Here is a 22887-nt window from a genome sequence, read left to right on the forward strand (position 1 = left end):
CAAATGCAATATTGTGACGGAGAACACATTCGCCTGCAAATTATTTTGCAGACTGAGTTCGCAATTGCATGGGAGCGGCGCTCAGACTCGTCTGTTCTCGATGTATCTTGCTTGTTCATTGCATACAATTTATAAACATAATTGTAGTCCACCTCAGTAGTCGAAGTCCACCTCAGTAGCCAGTCACATTTTCTACTGGCTACTGAAGTGGACTTCGACTTGTTTTATTCAGTGGACGAACGTTGCAGGCATTGAAAGACGTACTGTTTGATCGTTCAAACGAGGGATCCGACGACTATCATGAAAGTCATGATTTTTTAAGCTAAAAGAGAGGTCGTGCACGGAAGAATATTGTGCTGACTTTTATTTTTTTCAATTTGCAAATAAACCGAATTTAATTAATTCATTGATTTCATTTTCGTTCATTGTATATATACAATAGATTAATCCGCGTACTGGTTTAGTGTTGTATTATTTCATAGTTTTGCTAGAATTAATCGTTGAAAATTTTAAGTTTAAATTTTTTTCAGAAATTTTGATCAGTAGTAGCAACCTTCTGAATATTGAATGCTTGTGTGCTAACATGTATTGAAAAACAGGTGTGTCATCTTCATTCATATTAAAATTGTGCTTTTTCACATATGGGCTTCGTAAGTCTATAATTGTATTCACTTACCTTCACGTGTGCAAAATAACTTTGTTTACTGGACTATGTCACCAGCAGCACCCCACTAATGATTTTGTACTGCTACACTTTATTAACTTCCACCTCACGCTATCAAACCGATTTATTATTTTATTTGAGCTTGTATGATATTAATATCAGCGTTGGCTACTGCCGTACTAAAGCTTATGTATTGCACATGTTGTAGTTTGCTTGCTTCACTGCAGGTCGCACGCTGCCTCTCTCACCACCATCGTCATCGCTGTCCTCATCCCCGCCATTGGTCACCCCACGCCTCCCGCCGACGTTGTAGGGATGCCCGTGCAGGTTCTATCTCCCGGCGGGGTGTCCCTGCATCGGCGGGAGTCCATTGACGAAAACCTCCGACGTCGCCCAGACTGGCGGAGCGTCGAGGATGGCCTCGAAAACGATTACGGTTTCCTCCAATACCCGTCCCTGCAGCGACCTCCCAAACAACAAACATGGCGGCCCGCCCCGGGTTTGGCGGTTCCTTACATCCGGCCTATGAGGGTGGAGCGCCCTTCGTGGCACCAAGACGACCTCCTGCGTACCTCGACTCCTCTGTCACCAGGTCACGCCATTTCGACGGTATCGCCGCTACCCGGAGTTCCTGAGCATCATGTCACATCGCGCGGCATCACCAAGCGACACTCGGTGCTGTGGAAACTCAAGCCTGAGAAATGGAGGCAACGAGAAGGAACGGCAGGGACTGGAGGCGGTACTTTGCGGAGGTGCCGGAGTCGTGACGATGTGCTTCAGCCGTCTCCTCGTCATCATCCCTCTCCTTCTCACCTCGCTGCCTCTCATCCTGACCTCGTAACTTCTCACTTGGCGCTGCCATCTGAGATGGGTGCTCCTCCCGCGATTTCCATCCTTCCGCCCAGTCGCCGTTCGTCATCTCAAACTCTTCCTCGACGCGCGTCACATGGAAGCAAAGACACGCTATTCGCTCGGGGCCGCCGCTGGTTTGCGTCTCATCGGCCGGAAAACAAAGATGTCGTGAAGGACAAAGACCTGCGCTTGATACCAGACTACCGGCTTCTGGAGCATCGCGCTGAGCTGCGGATAGCTGAACAACGGATCATGGAGCAGCGCATTCTAGAAAGACGGATAGTGGAGCAGCAACATGAGCTCATGGAACAGAGGTTAGGTGGGCATCAGTTGCTGGAGCAGAGGTTAGGTGGGCACCAGTTGCTGGAGCAGAGAGTGGCTGAGCAGCTCACAGAACGTGGACATTCTGAGTTGACGATTCAGGCTGACACTATGGAGGCGCCTAGCAGAACCGATGCTCGGAAGTTGAGACCTCGTCGACCCAGGACATTCTATCTGCTGGAGGACTACCTCGCTCCTGTCAGAGGGGGACTCGAGCTCGATGAGTGCGTGGGACCAAGAATTCTTTTTCCTCCTCCCCGACCTGCTCCTCCTACCCCTGAGTGGGACACTCCCTCGCTGTCCCCACAACCCAGCGGGTCCACTATCTTCAGTACTCCCCGTACCACCACATCTTTCTTGGACCCGAACATCATACCATCGCCTGACTGTCGGGGGGTTTCAGGTGCTCTATACTCCCCCGTCTTCTCCCCACGGGACACCAATTATCCTCGTTTCGTCACCCCGGAGATGTCGCTATCGGAACATCCTTCACAATCCCTCTATCCCGTCATGTACCCGTCCGGCCACGTCACTTTGGACGGACGCCGGCGAAGTCACCCTAGAACGAAGGTGAGACCGCGTTGCAGGAGGCCAATCGTTAGTAAGGTAATTTGTTGCAATGTTTTAATTTAAACTTGGCTAACATCTACATGGACAAGAGATTAGAGAGTAAAGTACACAGGTGAGAACTTCAAGCCCAGGTGAGAACCCAGTGCATCTATCACTTGACAAATGAATCCCATACCTAGGCGAAAACTCGGTTCATTAGTTCACAGGTAAGAACTCACTGCTGCGAACTTTGTGCCGAAGAGAGATCTCTGAACCGAGTGAGCTCTCATTACTCAGTATAGAGAAAATAAGAATCAGAGATCCTCTGTGCCCGGTACGCAAGTAAGTCCTACCAAACGTGTTAATTTGTTCAAGACTTATCTCTTAAGCTCACCGCAATATTACATATTGGCTTCTTATCTGTTCATCGCAATTCACAACGCCAAAGTTTTTCTTATGCAGTTACGTTGTAACGGACGCTTTTAGAATGTTCCATTCATAATGCATCACATGAATAGCGTTGAGCGCAATTTCTCTGTAGTCGATAGAAGCTTTAGTTTCTTTATAATAGTGGTAAAGAAAACCATAGAGCGATCAGGGACTAATATAATATGGCGCCTCAGTGCAGTCGTCCCATCTCCTGAGCGTGGTAATCTTCTCTGGAGTAATGAAGCGATGAATAAAAATAAACAAATTTCATCGATGATTAGCGATCGACTCATGAATAAGTATAAATACGGACTTAGTTGAAAAAAATAGGAAAATAAATTTATCACTCATTATAAAATTTGAAGATGATTTTCTGATTTAGCGGCAGACTTTATATTCAAATTATTCCGTTGGCCTATGGTCTCCCGATCATCAATAATAATATTAATAATAATTTACTCAATAATTAACTTTCAATAAATTATAATAATAATTAACTTTCCCAGAAACAATTATATGAATTGAATTATAATGTAGAGCATACGGGGAGATGATTATGGAAATATCATAATACAAGTTTACCTTCGAAGTAAAATGCCCGTATTCATTTAAAAATTCAAAAATTTCAGAATTTGGCACTAGGATGAACGTACGAAACTGTGAACAATGAAATGCAACCACTGCTGCTGCAGATGCAGCCATCGCTGCAACATTAATTGTGATTCTTCATTATAGAAACTCCGTTAAATATCTGTAAATGATTCATGACAATTTTCTGAACTTGTCGCGGAGCATAATCATAAAATTTGCTTCTAGCTTGTACAGCGCGAAGTAATGGTGAGAAAAATGCAAAAGTTTCATCCCGAGATCGAAGACTTAGGAAAATCTAAGACTTAGGAAGACGCAGTCACGTTAAGATCGTAAGCCCCCTGACGTTTAACGAAGCGTCTGCTGGAACATCATCCGTTAATTAAAAGACTAATTTCAACCTTCTGTCCGCCCACCAAAACTTGGACTTTGCTAAATTAAAGAATTCAAATTTGAACATTTTTATAAATTTGAAGTCCTCTTTTAACACACACGATCCGTACTATGATAGTCATACATGAATATTTTTATTATGTGTCATATCAATACAATCTCACTAAATTAATATGCATGGAGAGAATCTATATACCCATGCCAGCGAATTTAAATGTTTTCAATTCAAATTTTCCAAACCATGATTAAATAATTTAAAAAGTTCCGTTTAACGAACCAATGCAAAGGACTATGAATCAAAATTAATAAACCTAACACAATATGCGGTGAAATTTCCCTGAAAAGCAATGCATGGTTCTCATTCATGATGAATGCATCTATATTCAGACTATGTGGAATGAATAACCTTTTGCATTCTGAATTTGCTTAACAAATTCTGATTGTTCTTCTCTTGCGCCTGCCAATTCTTTAAGGAGCTTTTATATTTAAATTCCAGCTCGAGAATTTCATTCAATCGTCAGAATATTACTCGTAGAAGTTACGAACTTACCTAAGTTCATAAGAGCAGAAGCTTTTCTTACAGTATTTTACTGGCATAGAAGTGTCAGTCTATAATTCTTCTTATTATAATAATTATATTCTTTTTATAATATAATTATATAATTGTATTTATTATGTTACTTATATCTATCTTCTTCTTATATAATTACATTTATCTTCTTCCAAATAATAATATAATAAACCTGATATTGATAATAATTTTATGGACGGAACAAACCTCCCACATGTCATTAAGATGTGGGACGGACAATGAATAATTGCTGTAGTGTTCCACAAGCTCTTGGGATTAGCTTCCTTCAGTATTTATTGACTTTTAAAGCTCACGAATCGAGAGCACTTCTGGGAGAATGTTGATCGTTTTGACAGGAACACATTCTAAGAAAATTTATCATTTCTCTTACCTCTGTAATTTATCCCTCTGTTTTTTTTTATCCCAAGAAAACTTTAAAGCTCACGGTCAATACACTTTCTTTATCCGCATAATGCTTCCGTTTCCCACTATACTGCCTCTTTATCTCTTCCTCTTTCTTCCTCTTTTTAGTACATTTGGCCGACCTGAGTTACGCTCTTTCCCTCTCATCCTCTCTTTCGTTCACCTGGCCGACCTGAGTTACGCTCTTTCCCTCTCATCCTCTCTTTCGTTCACCTGGCCGACCTGAGTTACGCTCTTTCCCTCTCATTCTCTCTTTCGTCCACCTGGCCTCCGGGGCACTGCTCTTCCCTTCCCTCTCTTTCCGAGGGCTCATGATCATGATTTGTGTGCGGAGGCACCAGTTGCCCTCAAGCCCTGGTCGTGTGAGGACATGTGCTGCTCTGTCCCTTGCGTAGGAACTCCATACAAAACTCACATATACACAATTGTCCCTAATGACTGGAAACAAATAAATGACTAAAACATTTTCAATGAGTGTCGGAAATTAGATCATGAATTTGTTTTCTAAGGACTATTCACTGCGTAAGTTCTGAATGAAAACATTATCTTGAACTGAGATCCAGATTTCCTGTACGGGCTTGTAAATAGGGACGAAAGGTCATCCAAAATTGCTTTATGGTGCAAATCTGGGGTAGAAATTTGCCTCGCTTCAAATGTTACTTTTCGTGGATGGAGAATTTCGATCGTAATTCATGCATTAACACAATTTTTTATTGGAATTGTTACCTAAACGTATGATTTCACTTATTTCCACTTGAAAACAACACGGTGAACAACGGTGAACAGTTTTGACTAAAAATTATCCAAGCAATACTCGAGTAAAGATTTTGCACTAGATATTTTCAGAATCATTTTTCTTTTTTACTCAGGAAAAGCTATTCTAATTAAATGCTCTAGCTTGTGAATTTGCTTGCAGAGTTTTAACGTATCGAAGTGTGACGAATAACAATGACGATAACTAATCCCCCAGCTGTCATCAACCGTCAATTTTAGGGACTAAGTTTGTAATAAGTTGCGGTTGAGGAATTGCCAGCAACGTATCCGTCTTGAATGTTTCTTTCTTTAGTAACAAAATTCATATAATTTATAATTCGTTCGTGCAAGCTTTCCTTCCTGCTTTGTTTTTCGGTTAGCTTATTATTTTCTGGTTTCGCTTAACTTACAGCAATTTGTTTACAAATTTTGACCTGCACTACACTGCACATTCTTTCACAGATCTAAACCGACTTTCATCAATTCAAATCTCAATTATTAAAGTAGTGATTAAATCATTCATTTTTCGTTTGCTTCACGTAGTTGAACCTTGCTTTCTTTCCTTGTCACACCAATTAACAATTTCAAATATTTTGTTTAATCCATTAAATTGTTTCAAATTTTAAATTCGACCCGAAGGTTTAATTTAAAAATTCTAGGATTTTTGGTTTTTCTAACTTCCGTAACACAGTTTATATTTTATAGTTTTTTCGTTAATTAATATTTTTTGTACTCTTTGAATTAAATTAAAATTAAATTATTGTCATTTGACTGAATATAGCTGATAAATTCATCCGTAAATTGGCAAAATGGAAGCCCAACCCGATGTTAGGCACTGTAATTTCAGATGAAATATAGAAATCATTTGGTAACGAATATTGTACAAACAAATTAACATCGACGATAACCTGATTGACATCAACGCTCATTGAAAGACCTTTTCATGAGAAAAACAGACAGAAAATTTTAATGTGGTGCCGCATGTATTCGAAAATGCATCATTTGCACTATCAAGTCCTACATGTTTGTTTAATTCACAGTTAAAAAGTCACATTTTATTCTCAACTTCTATTTAACGTGTAAATGTGATCATCAACCATCCAATAGTTTGATTTTACCTAAATTGTAGCCTATCCACATTACCTTAACTCGGTGGGGGTTTATTTATACGGACTTAACAGGAGTTATGTACGGCATTTATTCGGACACAACTGTAGTTATGTCCGAGTTTCTTGTTATTCTCCTTCAGTTTCGAGTCGCTAACGCGATAGACATGACACTTTTAGAAACAGTTATTAATTAATTCTTTAATAAAGATTTCGATGACATAACAACAGAACAAGCTAATCAAGTTTAGAGATTGATTTAACAATAAACTCGGAAAGCGTAGTTAAAAATGGGCATAAATTAAAGCGTTCTCTGCTACGTAATACCAATCAATTCACCCTTTTCTCCAAGAACTTTTTCCGACTCCTGCTCGATGAATTTTTCGGACCACTTTGCCGCCGATTTTTGCTTGTCGGTGGTAAGAGCCTAAGAGGTAGTGATGGGACATAATCATGCCTAGGGTAGTTATGAGTAGATCCACGCTCTCTTCTCCAGCGCCTTATGGTCAAGTTTTTTTACGTCCTGGCACGAACTTCCTGGCATGCAGGGAAATACTTTCCCTTTAAAATATAAGGGTGTGCCATCGGCGGCTTTCCTTCGCCCTCTGAATGGCCATTGGAGATTTTGCAATACTCCTGTTGAGCTTCGAAAAACAGATTTTTTTTTTGGTCCTTTACTGCTGGTCTAGTTTCGTCGAGAATTTTAATTGACTATTACATTTAAACGAGGACTGACCAACCATTGAAATAAGAGCAGGCAAATCCGTCCATTAAATTCAATATTATATTTTCATTAATTGTGAAGTGATTCCTGTTAATCGTTGATAGGCTGTTGCATCCTTCGAGAAACTTTGCTCGCGAGATTGTGTTTAAAGAACCAGTCATGTTGCAATAACATTGATTGATAGTGTGACGAGATGCTGGTGAACGTTATCTGAGTGTAAAATTTTTTGTTAATGGTAGGCTGGAATGAACTTTGAAGTTCGGAAAAAATTGAAAACTTAGCGAAGTATTTTTAAAGCCGGCCATGCACAAGACTTGCCACGGTTTCATAACAGCCAAGAAGATCGAAATTCCATTTAACTGCCGCTGAATTCTGTGAAATCTGAACTGTCTTCTCTCCACTGGGAAACAGAAAACGACACTTACGCCATTTTTTTTAATTCTCGCTCGGATTGTTACTGCTCATATTGTGGTTGGACTTTACGCTTGCAGCTGAACCATGTGAAGAATTTTACTCTTCAGCTGAGAGCTTGATGATAACGCATCTGAACCGTGTGAAGAAATTTACTGTTCAACTGAGAGCTTGATGATAACGCATCTGAACCATGTGAAGAAATTTAGTGTTCAACTGAGAGCTTGATGATAACGCATCTGAACCGTGTGAAGAAATTTACTGTTCAACTGAGAGCTTGATGATAACACAGTTGAACCGTGTGAAGAATTTTAGCGTTCAACTGAGAGTTTGATGATAAAACAGTTGAACCGTGTGAAGAATTTTAGCGTTCAACTGAGAGTTTGATGATAACACAGCTGAACCGTGTGAAGAATTTTAGTGTTCAACTGAGAGTTTGATGATAACACAGCTGAACCGTGTGAAGAAATTAACTGTTCAACTGAGAGCTTAATGATATCGCAACTGAACAGAAGGTGGTAGTTTGATGCTCATGATTTCATGCTCAGCTGGATAATTAAAGCTGAAATGTGCGGAAATTTCACTGTTAAATTTTACGTTTCAAACGCGTAAGATTAGCATACAAGTCTATGAAAGCTGAAGTTGACTGCCATGTCCTGTCATCCGAATAAAAGATACACGCGTAAAACAGCGCATATGACGAAAGCACATCAGACTCTGCGGTCATAGTTTATGGTCGAGAACTCCCACGGGCCAGCTTTCTTTCATACGATTGTGACGATATTCATGAGGTTAGCTATTGCTTTGTACAGCATTTAATTTTGGGGGGAATTGAGGCAAGCCGACGATTGCAACTTGACGACCCGACAATAGAGCTTCTATTATACATATTTATGTCTGATGATAAAAAGTACCTTTTTTAATATTTTAACTTTTTTTCTCTGTAACTAGTTCATGAAGTTAAGTTTTATTTTAAAAATCGTATGCCATATGAGAAAGCCCATTTGACACCATGAGTAAGATCTTGAGATTAGAGCTTGTCCTACAAGCATCAATAGTGCAACTGCAACACGAAGTTGTGCGCAGTTGGCAGACTGAAGATCTCTTCTCAAACCGGAGCACCAAAAAAGTCGGTGTTGTGGTGCACCTTTAATCGAGTTTGGAGATAATTATGGATCTTCCTTGTTCCGCTGTTGTTGGAAAATCGATGCAGAGATTCCATTTGATCTAAAAACACCGATTACACCGGCTGGTGTGGCGCTTGACTCGAGCTACGCAGGATGGTGCTGTGGCAGGTGCCTGTACCTCCGTTCTACCAGACATATCCTTGGGGACCTCCGCGACATCGAAGAGTGAGTCCTCAACCGTTAACAAGTTTACTGAGTCGTGGATGCTTTGTTTTAATAATTATTCTCATCTATATCGAAATGAAAAAACTCTTGTTTGGTCTGTTGTGTATATTGTGGGGAAACGATATATTCGGGATTTTTGGTTTGGTTGTAGAGAAAAAAACAGGAATACAAGATTTCGATATGCATTCATTCGAAATCCGCGGAATGATTTTCCGAGCGTGCTCTTAAGAAGTGAGAGGCAATTAAGCTTCTAAAAAGCTGAACTGAAGTAGAGAATGGACTATGCGAACTTGAATGTTACCTAGCGAGCTGAATGTCTCGCATGAACAACATCATCTACTATCAGGTTCGCCAGGCGCTGCTCGAGATGGACGATCCTTTAAATTTGTGAATTCCATTATTCCAAATCTCGTCAAAGTTACTATTTCTGAGACTATAGTAACATAATTGAACAGAGACCCGTTATATTCCCTAACAAAATTCGGGGTATGCTTCAGCCTCCGCCCCAGAGTTGCTATGTTCGCGTTAGAGTTATTCTGGGTCAGTTGGCCAACTGATCGCAATCAGCGACTAGTCAGAACCTCCTTGCCGACTTTGTACGCTCCTGAGAGGAGGGCAAGAGTTGGCAGAATATGGACCAGGCACTTAGCTGTCGACCAAAAAGCGGACACAGAGAAGCTGATTTACGTTCGGTCCGAGTTCTAGGCGGTTCCTAATTCAGGGTCGCCACCAACTCAAAATTTTGATAGGGTTCAAGCCCACATCTAGCACGCAATTCCAGTTTAAATTTTGTTCTGTAATTTAAATGATTCATGAAGTTTTTATTTATGAGTTAATTTACCTTCAACAACGTAAAAATCATATTATAATGATGAAATCTAACTTTTAACTCAGTTTTTAAACATAAAAGACATTAAAATTTCCTGGTAATATGTTAATATTATTTTACGATATGTGTCGGTCTTATAAGTTGGCGCGTGATCAGCCCTTTCTAGTGTGAGGCTTCTAATAGACTAGAATGTAAGCCCTGACTATTATATTTACATATGGTCATATATTTGTCATAACTTGAGCAATTATTTGTTTAAGTCCTTGTATCGTCAATATATAGTGACTACGTACTATAGGCGCATATTCACATTACTAATCATATGCGTACAATTTATGACCAGAGAGTGCATTTGAATTTTCAAGGAGTTGAACAATTCTTAGATGACGTTGGTAGATCAAAAGGCAGATTTAGCAAATAATAATATATTAACGACGTTTCGAATGTAGCAACATTCATTTTCAAGTTAAGAGAAGCATTGAAGAGTGAAATTTGGTGTATTATGTACTCATGTCCAACCAAATTTCACTATTCAATGCTTCTCTTAACTTGAAAATGAATGTTGCTACATTCGAAACGTCGTTAATATATTATTATTTGCTAAATCTGCCTTTTGATCTACCAACGTCATCTAAGAATTGTTCAACTCCTTGAAAATTCAAATGCACTCTCTGGTCATAAATTGTACGCTTATAATCAAGAAATTTCTGCCATCTTATAATAATTACATTACTAATCGTGTACTACTACTAGTATACTATATAAAATGCTACTTCTAATATTACCTGAAGCGACGATTTAAAAAAATATTATAACATTTTATTTCAATTTTAAATTCATTCATTTGCTTTCCAGTTTTGCAAAGACTTATTATTCTCTCATCAATAATAAATTTTTATCGACGATAAAAGTTTAACTTCCATCTCAAGATTTTATTTGAAGTTCCATAAAAATATCGCTGGTGGAAATCAAAGAAGTAGCACAACTGACTTTTAGAGTTAAAGTATAGCGGTCGACCCAACCCAACAAACAGAAGGTTGATTAGGAGTAGAGCAAATGGACGCACTTGAGGGGAATATCTGATGCAATTGCATCCAAAAAAAGAATACAAACCAAAATTTTTCGCCAACTAAGATCAACGAAAAATTCCACATAGTTTTATTATACTATTAGTATTGCAGCAAGCTCTGCAGCCAAGATTTAATTTGAGAAACATGTAAGCAATGGGTCTTAAAAATCATGAGCCAGACAAAGAACATGCGTTAGTAATAACTAAGCACCTTTGCATTTTTAATTGTTCAGCAAAAATAAGGCTATCACAATTCAATATTCTTATTAAAAACACAGAAGCAAGACCGTTCACAGCAACAAAGCGAGACCTCCTTTTTACGCCTTATTTTATCGCTAAATTAACCTATATAAGCCAACACTTAATATTTGTAGTATATTGAAGGTAACACCGAACAAATTCTATTAGAATTTTCTCCTGGGTTATTTTCTCCAATTTCCAGGAATTCTCCTGGAAATTGAATGGGGTATCAGATGAAGCGTGGGATGCGTTGTCCTTGGGCCCAGTAAATCTACGGAAACTAAAACCAATACTTAATTAACTTTTCAAATGACCTCTGGTGTTTAGTACTTGTACTACTAGAAACCATTAACTTTTCGCTACAAAATTTTTTCTTATTTATACTCCATTCATGAAAATGAGCCGCATTCTGCAGTTTTCATTCACCAAGTGAGTATTTGTGGCGTTTTAAAATAATCACAGTTCACTATATTATCATCATATCAGATTGAACATGTTTTCTCTATGAAACCCGCACCCGCCATTGTCTCAGCCGAGTAATACGAGCTGCGACTTGTCAATTAAATGCTATTTATTTTTGAGCTGCTTCCTCCCTGCCATCACGCATTGAGTTGAATTACGCGTCCCAGAGGTGAATGGGATCCTTTTGCACATCAATGGTCATTGAACCTTCTATGAAATTATCTCAATTCACTTTTATTCTCTGATATAGCATGCCTAATACTTTAAATTCAAATTTATTGTTAATACGAACTAAGAGTGATGCTTATTATGAAAACATTGACTGGGAACGATTAATGCGGCATATATTATACGACGGGAATATAAAGTCGCTGCCGTGATGCGGGCAACGAACGCTTGACACGAGGGCGCAAGAAGCAGCAAGAGCAGCGAACGGAGACGAAGAAGAGAGCAAATCTTGGATATCGACCAGTGAGGGCTTTTGGCGTCCACGGACGCAACCCTGCGCTGGTCTGGGTTGTGACCATATAGGGCACGTGTGTTAGACATGGGGCATGAATACCTGAATGGAGCATGTGTGCATGCCTGCATGACGCTGTGTCTATTTGGGGCATGAGTGCTTGCATGGAGCATGTGTGCCTGCTTGCATGATGTGTCTGTTTGGAGCATATATGCCTGCCTGCAAACGTGCCGAATAACTTCTACATAGTAAGATGTTTGCAGGTCTAGAGGATATGGTATTTTCTGGGGAGTGAATTTCTGCCTTGCGTTGCTTACGGAGTTAATTTAGGCCGCGCTTAGGGCGGATAAAGTGCGATTAGGGCTTTGAAAAGTGCTGTAAAAAGTAACGAAATGCGGGACACCTATAGCTAAGTTTACTAACCCATGGGCTAGGTTCCAGTTTGTGGAATGTACGTGTTTATTGCATCTTTGCTACATCGTATCACATTTGGACTGATTTTTTGTATCAATACTCCAAGTTACAGCGCAGACCCCATTATGTCACTCCTGAATCAAAATTTGTAGCCTCGTCTTTTCTGACTCCGGTATTCTTGGCAAACTTCATCTAATATAAGCCAACCTGTTAGTTAGGACATTGAAATTGTCGCACGTCGGAGCAGCGTTAATCTGGATTCTCAGATCTTGTGTGGTAAATTTTTTTTAAACTCGTGCCATTTCTATCCATTCTACCCCTAAGATTCGCGTATGTCATATTGCTTGACTTCATCTTCCAAAGCTGCGTAGGTCTCGTATTCGTCGGTGTTTGTTTGGACAGATGCGCCTTCCTCTCACTGCGGGATCATCGCCATGTCCCTCTGTGGCTTCCGCAGGTTTTTCTGCGATCTTTTCAATCAGTCTTCCAGGATCATGGGGCGCTTAAGTTGCTCCTCCGATGCCAACCTTACTTACGCCTATGCGGTCGTCAACTTGACTAATTTACTTAACGAAGCGGCCGCGAAAAGGGTCTTGTTTATTAAGCAATTATATAGGCTACCATGACGTTCGTTGCTATGCGAGAGTCGGTAGCGTATTACTCTAGGTCTTTTAAATTTTCTTCTGCATTGTGGTTCATTCACGCTCTGTTGATTATTCCAGACGGTCAGTTTCATTCGCATTTAGGCTCAGACCTCGCCAAACCAGGCATTTGTTTGGATGCAGTCCAAATGCAATTAAAGTTTCGAGTTTTTTTTTTTTGCCTTCCGCATCCATGGGTGGATTATTGATGCTCATTCATCATTTTCCGTAGTTTTCTTGATATTTTCTCGAAATCCATTCATGCTTTAGGATAGTTAGTCGTAAATCTTGCGTAGTATCTACATGCATTGTTGACAGTTAATTTCAAAAAAAAAATAACTTTCCTCCGAAATATTATGATGATTAGATTCAGTAAAGTACAGTGCATCAGTAATGAGTTTTTCGATCAAATGCAGCTTCCATTTATTTGGCTTATTCATGGAAGCTTGTTAAGGTAATATTTTCAGCCTGATGACGCGAAAAAAGTTTAATGCCGCACGATGCACGTGAAAGCATTTCATAGAACTGCGGATTACTTTGAGCGAAGCAATATTTCAAACACATGGGTTTCATTTCAGCAGAATCCGTGGTGCCTGAACGAAACGCATGGGTCCAAATGAACTTGTGCTCATTTGTTGTTGACTTTCTCTTCACAATTTCCAGGCAAGTTTAATTGTTTGATCCTAAACTAGGAATTTTGTAGTTCATTCTGGCCAGTGAGTTCCGGAGACGATGCAATTAGCTGAATCGTAATCAGGTCGAGCGCAGCAGCAACATGAACACGAGTCATTTGATCTCAGCAGCAAAGTATTGATGTGAATTGCAATGTTTTTGGACGTAACTTAATTGTTATTCATGGCCAATCAGCCGAGTGCTCTGCTCAGAACACACGTGATGGAAGTTACGTCAATAGCAGACTTCCTTCTCAGCGGGATGCGCTGATAATCTTTGATCACAATATTAGATTGCATTCTCTGCAGTTTCAATAATAATTTGTCACCTTTGTACTCTTTCATTGCCATTTTGAATATCAACAACCGATACTCGGTTTAGATAGATCTAAACTTTAAGTGAATGTCATTATATGTAATTATTCATTTAAAAGGAAGGGTAAAGGAGATACATTCATTGATGGAATAAGTGATTTTTTCCGACGTTCTCTTAATTAAGTCGCTTCAATGCTCCTATATTAGCTGTACGTTTCCTCACTCCATCAGTATTTCAACCTGCCTTGCAGTATCTCTGATGAATGCTCAGCTTTAATATTTTTTTATTTGAATGCCACTTGCCTGAAAAACTAGGTATGACGATGTTTTGCACCTTAAATTATCGATGGATCATTATTCTTTTCCCACATGAGCCTATCGCTTCCTGGGCTGTTGAAATTGAAAGCTGGCTCCCTATCACAATTTGAGCGCCCGGCAGCTTCTGGCACAGAGCCGCCGTAAGCTCTTCTGGCGCGCAAATCAGCGGCTCGGTGTCCGAGTTCAGTTCAAGTTCCTCGATCAAAAAAATAGAGCTTAATCAGCCTCTTGTAAATTCTCTGTCGACTTTAAGACGATACATGCTAATTGTCTGATACCATCCACAGCGAAACTAGATAATACATTAAAAATTGCTTTATTCCCAACCACAACGGGAAAATGGAGAGAATATTAGGTTGTGACGAACTAATCTTGTATAATAGCTAATCAATCGCGTCACTCAAAGTTCGGATGGTCTAATTGTCACGTCCACCAATGACCGGAAATTAAATGCAACTTCCCTATTGGTTTTATCAGCAAGAGCTTGGACTGAGCGGATAGTTACTCGAACAAACGTTTTAAGTTTATTAAAGATAAACGGCAAATAAATATAAACAAATAACACTAATGATTTACAGAGGTGCGGCATATGAACGAACTAACAAGTTAAATGCGGAGGAAGTTAAAGCGCGATGAGCAAAATGCGAGGAGAGAGCTAGAGCATTGAGATCCGAGAATAACGCACGATCCTACAACAGAAAACAAAGTAAATTTCTACGCATGACAAGTCGTTATATACACAAAAATCACGATGTTCCATCAAGTATTCCAATCTAAATTTCACCACCAAAGCAGCAACTTACCCTGGCGTCTGAGTCAAAATCCTATAAGAGAGGAACCAGGACGCAAGTCGGGATCGGCATAGTATCTGACGGCTATAATCAATTTAACACCGACGTCAGAGTCGGTCCTACTTAAACTTCGTAGTCTGACATACAGTAGTGGGAAATTTGCAGCAACACTTCATTACATAGGTTCATTACATAGGTTATAAGCGCCATGAAGTTGCAGCTTGAAGTCACACGTTAATTTTTATGAGCATAGGTTGTAAAGCATATAGAAGAAGCTTCATTTCAAGACATGGTTGCAAATTGCCGTCCACAAGCTTATTCTCTGCTTGCTACGGCCGCAGTTTGTGTTTATGCGTCGTGTTCACTTGAGTTCCTGTTTGTTTGGTCCGCTGCTTGTGTTTGTGCTCGTTGTTCAGAGAAGTTCCGGCTCGCTTAGGCTGTTTGTGTTTCTGCGTTGTGTTCACAATAGTTCCTGTTTGTTAGTGCCACTGTCTGGGTTTGTGCGTCGTGTTCACAAGAATTCATGCTTGTAAGTTTCACTTGTTGCTGTTGGAGAGTAAAAATGGGGGGCCACCCCGGGTTTTACCCCGCGTCTTTCGCGTATTGATATTGGTATCAAGCCAACTAATACTCTTATATTTGAAAATCGCGGAATGGAGGGTACTTTTTTACTTTTTCCATCATAACTCGGCAACGGCTACGCCAAGTCGCACCTTAATGGAAGACGCTGCTTGAGCACATTGTATAAGACATCGTGGGATGTAAGAGGGTTGAGTTTATTGATATTGAAATTAAAATGTAGGGGGTAAGGGAACATTCTGGTTGCGTTTGTGCTCTGCTTTCGTCAGCATTCCTACTCGTTAATGCCGATGTTTGTGTTTGCGTGAAGCGTCTAATCCTCCTTTCTTGATTGCTGCTCGAGCTCCGTACACTTCAAAAGCCACGTTCTTTACACCGACGCGGCACAAACAATCAAGTCTGCGCGGCCAGTGCTGGTATACGGAGCTCGAGAAACTCCTTGTGCCAACGCAATGCTTGTAAAACGAAAAATGCACGGAGACCTACTGCCGCTACGCATATTCATTTTCCACGTGCAATTTTCGTGAGGAACTACTGCAATACCCAGAATCTTTCGATACTTTTCACACTTTTTTACAAAAAGAACAATTTTATATATTCGTTTCCCCGTGTTATAATGCATAAATTCGGGGCTACCTTCTTAATCATTGTTTTATTAATCTTCTTTTAGCTTTTTATATTCATCTTTTTTATCTTCTGCTAATTACTGTTGTTACATTGAATTGTTTTGCATTCGTATTGTTTATTTTTAAGTATAATAAGGGTTAATTTCTGTGGCAATCTAGGATGCTTATTCTTGGTTATATCTTCTTAGAAAAATGTGTATTCTAGAATATAAAATTGATGTAGAAGCTGCCCTACCTTATATGTGATGTGTCTTGTTTCCGGCATGTGGAACAACTGCATGCCTCTTGGGTTCGTACGGTACGATTAGTTTAGAACTTTTGACTGCAATGACTTAAGATCGGTCGCAATATCGTCGAGATTACTTCTCAGTCGTGTACATTTCACCTTATACCGGTAAACACTTCATTGAAATTGCTTACGTCGCCTCCAGCCTATCATTCCTGTAATGTTTACAAAACAACTAAAGTCTCCGGTAGCTCATTTGCCGAGCCTCGTGCGCTCCATAATAACTTGGCTGTTTACAGTAGGCGGCATGGCTGTCGTTAAACAATCAGCCTGACTTAATTAGGGTGCGGGGGTTGACTGCTTAGGATACGTGCTGTGCTTCTTGCCACAGCATGGGGACTGTTTGGCACGTCAAGTAGACTGCTTAGCACGATGCGCGTACTGTTTGGCACGGCACGTAGACCGTTTGGCACGTCAAGTAGACTGCTTAGCACGATACGTGTACTGCTTGGCACGGCACGTCGACCGTTGGGCACGTCAAGTAGACTGCTTAGCGCGATACGTGTACTGCTTGGCACGGCACGTAAACCGTTTGGCACGTCGTCAAATAGACTGCTTGGCACGATGCGTATACTGTTTGGCAAGTCAAGTGGACTGCTTAGCACAACACGGGTACTGCTTGGCACGGCATGGAGCACTGCTTGACGCGACACGTGGACTGCTTGACATGGCGCGTGGACTGCTTGGCTCGTCGCGAACACTCATTAATTAAGGCCGACTTATTTAAACCTGAGAAGAGCATTGCATAGCCCAGTGTGATATATTTTGCACTGCATAGCCCAAAAGTTAAACTCTCCCGTATTATATTCTTAGCAACAGGAGTGATATTGAGAAATAGATTGCACACCATGTGAAAATTTTATACTGAGATTGTTTATGATTTAAGTATTAAAATCACTTGTTTGCTTGAATCGCAAGTTAACCAGGAATTTAAAAGCAAAGAAAATACCACAAAAATTCACCATATCTTTATAAGAGAAAACGTTTCGGAGTCCAGCTCCATCGCTGTCTCTTATACACATCTAGATGTGTATAAGAGACAGATATTTTGGTGCGTAAATCGATTTTATATCTTCCATTTACGGTGAGACTGAACTGTTTAATTAAGTGAAAGTGATTGTCAGATTTTCGTTGCGAATATCCTATTTTCGATCATAAATGGGGCCATTATGGGTATTGATGTCGATTGAAGTATATCTCACTCCATTGTGACTCCGATGAAGATGTGTATAAGAGACAGGNGGATGTAGATGATGGATGTAGATGATGGATGTAGATGATGGATGCAGATGATGGATGTAGATGATGGATGCAGATGATGGATGTAGATGATGGATGTAGATGATGGATGCAGATGATGGATGTAGATGATGGATGCTCAGGTGGCCGCTCGACAACTCGCTTATCCCCGCGCTGCAGTAAGCGTTGTAATAAAAAAATAGTTGAATTTTTTGGATCTCTGTTTACTTTATATTGAAAATTTTATGCCATAAATCTCTGTGAACAGTGACACTTCTGTTTCGCGTTTTATGGGCAGATTAGTGGCTAATCGCTTGATGTAAATTTTCAATGTCATTCTTCAAGCGTTTGTTAAAATTATTTAAATTTATTTATGCAATTTCCCATTGAAAACAATGCCCATGTAATCATGGTCCGTAGTATAACATTCCAGCCGACTTGAAATTACTCTAGTATTCTATCAAATATTTATATTGGATTCAATGAAGAAATAGAAGCAAAAGCTAGTGAATTCTAAATTAGAATTGAATTGCTACCTAAGTCAACTGTGTTATCAATAAAAGCTGAATACCCTGACAGAAGCCCGTGTCATTCAGTGTGCAGTATTAATTTTCACAGCTTCCTTCCGAAGCTCTTAATGAACCTACAAAAACTAATGTACGTTCGGTACTGAAATTTAAGTTTTAGTTTATTGTGTAAAATGCTATCTGTACATCATCCTAAATTCAACATATGTAGGTAGCTTTAATGCCAAGAACGACTTGTAAAATAACAGAGGAATGGATCTGAAGCCTGTGCATTAGTTTGAAGATGAGAATTGTTCACATGAGTTTTTGCGTGTCGTAAGTTGTTTGCAATCAAAATTCATAACAATCATTGAGTGCATCTTACTTGCTAAAAAAGTAATTGGGAAAACGTTCGCAGCTAAAGTATCATCAACCTGGTTAGTTGATTAAATGCTTTGCAATCGCTGTTGAACAAGCTGATGATCATTTCCTGATGACTTCTTGACACGATTACCGTCATTACGCGGCCTGATTACCGTCATTACCGCCTCCCCTATAGTTGCTTGCGTCGGGCGCCGCCACTGTTGGAAAGGTGATTATCCTGGACAATATCAAGTGAAGGGCGCTTATCCTGGACAATTTTATGTGAAGGGTGCTTATCCTGGACAATTTTATGTGAAGGGTGCTTATCCTGGACAATATTAAGTGAGAGGCACTAATTCTGGACAATAATAAGTGAAGAGTGCTTATTCTGGTTAATATTGTGTAAAGGGTGCTTATTCCGGGCAGTATTAAGTGAAGGGTGCTTATCCTAGACAATATTAGAGAAAGGGGATTATCCTAGAATGCTTCAAGATACGCGATAATGAACGTGTTTTAGTTCGTGAATTTGAAGCACTGCCCATTTCCTTAGCACTTTCGATATATTTGAGTCAACGTCTTAACTAGTATTATTAAACAACAAATATGAGAATGTAACTTTTATAAACAAAATAAAATACGTTTGAAGCAGGAGATAATCATGATGAGCTACATCGGGTACCAGCGCTGCTTTGATCGGTGTTGTTCGTCCGCCGAGTGATGGCGCTACCGAACGCATCAATATGATTTCAGCATACAAATGCACTTTGCAGCTTTTAGATGCATTTATATCCATTACAAATCCATTGCGTACATATGAGTTTTTAAAACATTCCCGACAATTATTATTCAAGAAAATAACGATGTTTTCAGTGCATCGTTCACCTCCAATCTGCATCAAATCGAAGAGACGAGTTTTACGATCGGTGTAGCATCAGCAATCCCATAGCTTAGTTTCGAGTGTCTGACCTCAGCGCAGACCCTCCCCTACTCCAGCTATGACAGAGACACTCACCTTTAACAGCCTCCATTGATACTTCGGCGATGGTGGAGGATGGTGAAGGGGAAGGGGGGAAGGGGTGTAGGCTGGTGTGGTGAAGGGGTGTAGGCTGGTGAGGAGAAGAGGTGAAGGGGTGTAGGCTGGTGAGGGGAAGAGGTGAAGGGGTGTAGGCTGATGAGGGGGAAGAGGTGAGGGGGTGTAGGCTGGTGAGGGGGAAGAGGTGAGGGGGTGTAGGCTGATGAGGGGGGTAGAGGTAAGTCAGCCCAACCAGTCAACCAGGAAGATTGGTTTGATGATAACCGCTTAAATATCATAAATTATTTATCGTTGTGGTTGTCCTGTGTAGCTTTGTGCGGCTACAAGCGTGTAAAGTTGTCTATAAACCCTTACGTTATTCCTACCTATTTAAATTATAGTAACTGAAGAACACAATGTGCTTTTCTTTAAAACTTTTTTTTACATTTGAATCAACTTATTTGTTTATATGTCTTAAAATACTAAATTTTGTATGCAGCTTCTACGTACAATAAATAACAGAAATATGCATTGCTCATGGAATTATTACGGTAACTAAAATTAATTAATAATAATAATTAATAATTTTCTTCACAGAAACTACCGGTGCTCACCAGCAACAATAACCCCGCCCTCAACATCACCAACCCTCACCACCACCACCACCATGCCAACGGAGCTCATCTCCACCATCAACAACCACACCCTCACCACCACCAGCAACATCACAATTTTATCAACAATTCTTCCGCAAATAGCAACGGCAACAACAGAGTCAACAACAACAACACAATCTCTCGCTCTTCTCATTCACACCAACAGCAACAACATATACAACAACAACCAACACCACAACAACAACAACAATTTTTGGTACCGGGAGTTTCGGGACAGCGTAGCGGGGACACTTTCGGGAGTCCGAGCGGTGGGACCGACGACGCCGGGACCGGCGGACCAGCGTCCCGTCTGGCGGGCAGCGCCGTGGGTGACAGACCGGGTGAGTGGCCCTAGCGTTGTCCCAGAGGCCCATCATGCAAAATGTCCTTATAACAACCATCCTTGTAGCCGCTCTTTTAAAATCGCTTCATAAAAACGATCCCCGAGCCCATCATACAAAATTGCCTGATGATAACGGTCCTTCTAGCCCACCATGCAAAGTCTCAATAATATCTGACTATTAGTTTCTCGCCTCCCCGTACTTAGCCTTCCGTAAACTCTAAACTATAATGACAATTTAAAAACCGGACTCTAAACAAGTTATACAATCAATACTCCGATACATAAATAACAATATTTTCTATCGTTTACAATATCTCCTCAGGCCAGACCAGTGCGGGAGGCGTGGGGACTCTCCCATTCCTGCACCAACGCGACCCCCCCTCCACCACCAACAACAACCACGTCCCCCCCAGCAGCGAGGGGTCCCCGCGGTCCCGCCGTGCGGGCCACGCTTCCTCCTCCAGCAGACACGGGTCACTCAGCAAAGACCGGGACCAGACCCGAGGCCGGGCCTCCCCTAACGGGGGAACTGAGATCAACGGCAGACTTAGTGGGGGAATCAGGACCCCCATTGCTCCTTCAGGTGGGGGTTAAATTTTTTGTAGTTATTAAAAATAAGCAAATTCAAGGCATGATTGTTAGTTACAACGTCATTGCGTGAGCTTATGCACGGATCAACAAGCCGTTCTTACTTGGAATAAATAACGAATACATATATAGAAACGCAACTCGTTGCAGCTACGTTGAATAGATAATATGTATAATAATGAGGCATTCCTAAGCCGCCCTGTCCCCCGCGCTGCCCTAAGCACCCGCCCTGTCCCCCGTGGCGCCCTAAGCACCCGCCCTGTCCCCCGTGGCGCCCTAAGCGCCCGACCTGTCCCCCGTGGCGCCCTAAGCACCCGACCTGTCCCCCGTGCCGCCCTAAGCACCCGCCCTGTCCTCCGTGGCGCCCTAAGCACCCGACCTGTCCCCCGTGCCGCCCTAAGCACCCGCCCTGTCCCCCGTGGCGCCCTAAGCACCCGACCTGTCCCCCGTGGCGCCCTAAGCACCCGACCTGTCCCCCGTGGCGCCCTAAGCACCCGCTCTGTCCCCCGTGCTGCCCTAAGCACCCGCCCTGTCCCCCGTGCTGCCCTAAGCACCCGCCCTGTCCCCCGTCCCACCCTAAGCATTCTACCTGTTCCCCGCAGAGGCGCTGCGCATCTCAGGCGAGCGGCTGACGGAGTTCGAGCGGCGGGAGATCGAGGCGTACCCCGAGGTGTGGTTCCTCGGCCTCGAGGCGCGCAAGATACACGGCGAGGAGGGCGGCCAGCTCAACGCAGGGTACGATGACGACAACGGCAGCTACAACAAGGTGATGATGGGGGGTGTGATGGCGGTGATGTGGGGTGATGTGGGTGATGTGGGGTGATGTGGGTGATGCGGTGGTGAAAAATGATGGGGAGATGAGTGTTGATGGAGTGATGAGGGGGTGATAGTGTGATGAGTACGGCAGCTGCAACAAGGTGATGGAGGGTGACTAGTTGATGTTGCTACTGCTACTACAACAAGCTGATTCTTGGCAGTAGGAGGTGATTGGTGATTTTGGCTGGTTATTAGTGTTGCCTGGTGCTGCTTTTTGGTGCTGGGTCCGGCAGCCATAACAAGGCTTTTGATTACAATTATTATATGTAAACTATACATCATAAAGAATAAATATATTTAATTATTCAGTATAATTAACAAAATGGAGATACTAGAGAATGTAGCGATGAAAGTTATACTTAATTCATTATTTAATGGTCGGCGCAGGTAATGCACGACCACATCGGCTACCGCTACGAGATCCTCGAGGTGATTGGCAAGGGATCATTCGGGCAGGTGATCAGGGCGATAGATCACAAGACAGGTGATCAGGTCGCCATCAAGATCATCAGGTGATTATATGGTCT

The 22887-nt window shown here is 41.3% G+C and overlaps 1 protein-coding gene across 1 annotated transcript in view; it reads left to right on the forward strand.

Moving 5' to 3' along the window:
• Positions 1-891: 891 nt before the first annotated feature.
• LOC108666662 overlaps positions 892-22887 on the forward strand; it is a gene marked incomplete at its 5' end in the record, with an annotated part of 33674 nt that continues 11678 nt past the window's right edge. The window contains 5 exons of the mRNA XM_018153581.2: positions 892-2407; positions 20555-20954; positions 21279-21539; positions 22147-22310; positions 22748-22872. Of these exons, the coding sequence (XP_018009070.1) occupies positions 892-2407; positions 20555-20954; positions 21279-21539; positions 22147-22310; positions 22748-22872 (2466 nt within the window). The remainder of the gene's footprint in view (positions 2408-20554; positions 20955-21278; positions 21540-22146; positions 22311-22747; positions 22873-22887) is intronic.

The sequence above is a fragment of the Hyalella azteca genome, unplaced genomic scaffold, assembly GCF_000764305.2.
Source record: "Hyalella azteca isolate HAZT.00-mixed unplaced genomic scaffold, Hazt_2.0.2 contig14575, whole genome shotgun sequence".
Taxonomy (NCBI): domain Eukaryota; kingdom Metazoa; phylum Arthropoda; class Malacostraca; order Amphipoda; family Hyalellidae; genus Hyalella; species Hyalella azteca.